General features: G+C 42.9%; 1 protein-coding gene across 1 annotated transcript in view; it reads left to right on the top strand.

The window, feature by feature from the left end:
- The window catches only part of iyd (iodotyrosine deiodinase), a 28543-nt gene that overhangs the window by 9591 nt on the left and 13854 nt on the right, over window positions 1–5098 (top strand). The window contains exon 2 of the mRNA XM_043696449.1: window positions 4579–4767. Within this exon, the coding sequence (XP_043552384.1) occupies window positions 4579–4767 (189 nt within the window). The remainder of the gene's footprint in view (window positions 1–4578; window positions 4768–5098) is intronic.

Raw genomic sequence — 5098 nt, 5'->3', positions numbered from 1 at the left:
GGCTCGCATCCTTCCTGATGGACTCGGCAAATGGCTCTATGCAACACACAAACAAGGCAGGAGAGAGAGGGCAGCCCTGCCTGACTCCAGATCTGACTGGGAAGCTATCTGATTCCCACCCATTGATTGAGACTGCACTGACAATGTTGGTGTAGAGCAGTCTGATCCAATTAGCGATTCCCTCCCCGAAGCCCATTTTGGAGAGGACATCCCTCATATATGTATGCGATATCCTGTCAAAGGCTTTCTCCTGGTCCAGGCTGATGAGGCAGGTGTCCACCCCCCTGTCCTGCACGTAGGCAATCGTATCTCTGAGGATTGGCCTTGCTAAATTGTCCATAGTATTAGGTGCATTAGTCAGAGGGAGATGGATCTGTGTGGGTTACTCTTCGAAGGGTTGATGTGGACTTGTTGGGCCACTCTTCCACTCTGTAGGGAATCTAATCAAATAACATAAGTAACTCTTCTTCTATTCGAATAGTTTCATGATAATTTAAACGTTAGCCTAAGAGGGTAGTTGGGTGCCATTATTTAATGTTGTACCATTGACAGGACAGCATTACTGAGGCATTGCGTCATCCCTAGTTTGACCTCTGGCATGAGAGGTGTGTAAAGTATCGAGAACCGGATTCAATTCCCGCCTCAGGCGACTGACTGTGTGGAGTTTGCACGTTCTCCCCGTGTCTGCGTGGGTTTCCTCCGGGTGCTCCGGTTTCCTCCCACAATCCAAAAGATGTGCAGGTCAGGTGAATTGGCCATGCTAAATTGCCCGTAGTGTTCGTAAGGGGTAAATGTAGGGATATGGGTGGGTTGCGCTTCGGCGGGGCGGTGTGGACTTGTTGGGCCGAAGGGCCTGTTTCCACACTGTAAGTAATCTAATCTAATCTAAAACCAGTGCTATGTTCAAAAGTGATACAGGGCAGCAATGGGATATCAATATCGATTTTGCCGCAGAGAAGAAAAAGTTGTGTGAGAGAAACCACATACTTTCACTGTTCTTAGATGTGGAATGTAAGAAAATGCCTGTTACTGTTATCTCAGTGAATTATCAACCGACCTTTAACACTATAAAAAGATAATTCACTAATTCGGCTGTCAGTGTGCACCTTTGGCAACTGATATCAAGACCAGACCTAGGCTTGAAATGTTTATGTACAAATAGATAAAAAGCACAGCATAAAAACAGACCATTTGGCTCAATGGTTGTTCATGCTCTGTACAAGCCTCCGCTTAGCCCTCTTCATCCAAAGTTATTACTGTAACCTCTATTTCCTTTGTTTTCATATGTCCATTTAGATTCACCTTAAATGCTTCATTCTCAACAAATTACTCTTTGTGATACTGAGGTTCACATTTTAGCCATTGCCTGAATAAAGATGTTTCTGCTGAATTCCCTGTTGAATTTATTGGCCACGGCATTATATTTGATCCCTAATCTTCATCTCCCAATCTAAAGTGATTATATCAACCAGGACATTGACCACATTTAAAAGGCAGAGTCTGGTAACTATTGTTTAACATTAGTTTTATTCAGATTGATTCTGGAATTGAGAGATTGGACCCATCAAGAAAAGCTGAACTGACTGAGGTTTTTATCTACAGAAGAGTGAAGTCTGATGCATTAAGCTGATAGAGGTCTTTAAGGTTATGAAACCAATTGATTGGATGAATATAGGCTGATTTGTGCCAATATTTAGTTTCATTCTAGCCTCCTCTGACCCTATTCTGACCCTATTATCTTGCTTTTCTATTCCTTTGTCTCTCACTGACTTTTCTAGCTTACACTGAAGGTATTATTTTACTCAACTCTTCCATTTATTAGTGCAGTCCACATTCTAATCGTTCTGTAAGCTACTCATTGATGCTTTCAAAGGATTTTTCTCCCAATGTTCAGTTCACTGCTTGGCTTCTTGATATTGACTTAGACAAATTGCTTAGGCTTGGCAAAGACAGTTCTTTTCAGACTTACCTCCATTCACCCATAGACCCTTCAATGTGAAGGACACTCCATTCAATGAATGGTTGCTGCTTGACATTGTGAGCACTTATTCCACCAGCGTTTGGAAACACTTCTTAGTGCATTGGTGGTCATTCATGTAGAATCACAGAATAATGCAGCACAAAAGCAGCCATTTGACCCATTGTACCTGTGCTGGCTCTCTAGAAGAGCTATCCAATTAGTTACACAGCTCTGCTTTCTCCTTGTAGCCCTATAAACAAACTCCCTTCAAGTATCCAAGTTTGTTTGGAATGATACCATTGAATCTGCTTCCTCCATCCATTTCAATCAGTGTAACCCAGTTTACAACAACTCACTGTAAAATAATTTCCAGGGTTTTCCAGGCCCTTTTCAGGTTAGGCTGGGAGATAAAAATCACTGGCAAAATGGTGTGGGAAAGTGTGAGGGTGTGCCTGATGTCTTCTAAATCTCCAGTGTTACCACTTGACCAGCCCAGTCATTACAGTCTGTCTCCCTGACCCCCACCATTCCCCAAATCAACTTACCTTTCTTCAAGGGCATCTGGGTGATGGACACATTATTTTACTATAGTTACAGCCTTGGCAATGGCCACTCTGATTAAGATGGTAGCTCTTGGGTGTTTGGTGCTATCTTTCACTGGTGGCTCCAGGGGCATTTGGCAGTATAGCTCCATTGGTCCCACTGCCTGTCTGAAGTGGGGTCACCAGCCACCTCCAGCTCCAGGGCCTGTGGTGTCTCCACAGAATTTTAATTCCATGTTTCAGCACATCCCCTCTCATTGTTTTCCCAATTGCCTTAAGTATATGTCCTCTGGTTACTGATTCTATATCACTGGAATAATTTCTCCTTATTTATGATGTTGAAACCATTCATAAGTTTGAACATTCCTTATTAAAACTCACCTTTGCATTAAATAGAACATTCCCAGTTTCGCTGTATATCTAAAATTGCTTATCACTGGTACCACTCGAATACATGTCTTTTTCACTCTTTTCCAAAGCTTAGACCTAGGGGTCACAGTCTAAGAATAACAGGTAAGCCATTCAGAACCAGGATGAGGAAGAATCTCTTCACGCAGAAAACTGCGAACTTGTGGAGTTCTCTACCACGGGAAGCTGTTGGGACTAGTTTATTAGATATGTTCAAGAGGGAGCTGGATATGAGCCTTGCAGCTAAAGGGATCAAGGGGTATGGAGAGAAAGCAGGCATGGAATACTGAAATCGCATAATCAGTTATGATCATACTGAATAGCAGTGCAGGCTGGAAGGGCTGAATGGCCCATTCCTGCATCTGTTTTCTATATTTGACTAACCTAATTACACTAGGCATTGTGTGATTCATCAAATTACATAAGGAGTTGCTAGTGTGATTGAGCTGATTGTAGTAGTCATTGTTTGAAATTGCAACTTCAATTACTAGGAGGAAAATTCCTTTTAGCTGTTTTGCACCTGAAACATAGGTAGTGAGATGGGGAAGGGACCCTACAATTGACTTGCAACACCTACCTGATGCCACAGAATGTGGTATCATGCACTGATTTTGAGTGATTGATGCACAATCCATGCATAAATGGGCAGAACAAGCATCCCGTACATCCACCAAAGTACTGAAGTTTATTGTGGGTCCAGCTCATCCCCATCCCTTGGTACAAGCTGCCTTGCAGCATTTTATTGACAGGCTCATTAGGAGAGCATGGTCAGACCACCTCTTTCTCAACTTTTACAGAAGAAAATGTCATTGGACACATTTCAGAAGCAGTGAGTTTCAAATTATTCATGAGCTACCTGTCACTGTGCACATCCTGAGGATGGAAGCTTTGCTCTTCCCTTCCCATTACTGAAGGATGTAACTGTGGGCCAGGTCAGTGCTGGAGCTGACCAGGCTTTGAATGATAAACTCCACCAAGGTGCCTGTTTGTTTTTTGTAAGTAATTGTTTCTATTTAAAAGTGGTCTGACACTAGTTTCTTTTGGTGTCTCAGACTGGAATTGGGCCTGTGTAAACTGACCCCTTCACTGAAACTGCCCGAAATAGGTGACAATCAGGTCCCTCTTTCACTATTTGATTGAAAACAGTTAATTACTGAGGCCCTAGGGATTACATCTTGGGGCTCATTTGAGTTTGAAAAGAGCTGGTGTGGAACTATTTTTTTAAAACAGAGGCTGAGCTAATGATCAGACAGCTAATTTAAAAGTTTGGGTGGATTTTGACCCTGCATGATAATACAAATCACGTGACAACAAGTCCTCAGCATGTTTTGGCTTTTGTGACATAGCAGTAGTGTTCCTGCCTCTGAGACAGAAGGTCTGAGTTCAAGTCCCACATGCTCCAGAAGTGTGTAATAACATCTCTGAACAGACTCATTATTTTACTGAGTGATTCAGTCTGTCACACCCACGATGACAGACAACATGAGGTCTGCTAACTGGAGTAGCAGTGATGTAACCTTAAGTACCCGCTTGGCCAAAACGTCCATGGATATTTTGTGCCGTCAGCTTTAATTCAGAATTTTTGTTTTTTGCGTCCCTCACTGAATGTTTAGTTCTATGTGGTTCCGTGTAATGCACCAAATTTCACTCTGATCCTTCCATTTCCAGCTGAGAGTTTTCTTAATGATGAACCTGAGGTGCAGCATATTCCATATTCATCACAGCGTTATTCAGAGGATGAAATGATCCGCAGAGCCAATGAGTTTTACCAACTGATGAATGCACGAAGGAGTGTCCGCTTTATCAGTGAGGAAGCAGTGCCCAGGGAGGTGATTGACAGCGTCATTAGGACAGCAGGTATGACCAGTTACAGCTCTGACAAAACAAGAAGCTGGAAATTCAACAGCATTCCACAGCAGCGAGTTTCAAATGATTAATTGGCTACCTGTCATTGTTGGACATCCCGAGGATGTAAGGTTCACTTCCCCTTCACTTCCTACTACAAATCGTGTGGTCTTCCTCTATTCTTCTTCCTTCTCACCTTCTTTCCTCCATTCTTCCTGGCTATTGCTACTTTCTGTCTCTCCTGCCTCTTTGCTTTCTATCCTATCCTTCCATCCTGTTTCCTGCCTTCTTTCCTTTCCTTGCTACCTCTCTCTCCATCCTTTTCCCCCGATATCTGGCCTCA

This window comes from Chiloscyllium plagiosum, chromosome 9 (genome assembly GCF_004010195.1).
Source record: "Chiloscyllium plagiosum isolate BGI_BamShark_2017 chromosome 9, ASM401019v2, whole genome shotgun sequence".
Taxonomy (NCBI): Eukaryota; Metazoa; Chordata; class Chondrichthyes; order Orectolobiformes; family Hemiscylliidae; genus Chiloscyllium; species Chiloscyllium plagiosum.
The sequence above is the reverse complement of the archived record's forward strand: the minus strand, read 5'-3'. Positions and strand labels throughout refer to the sequence as shown.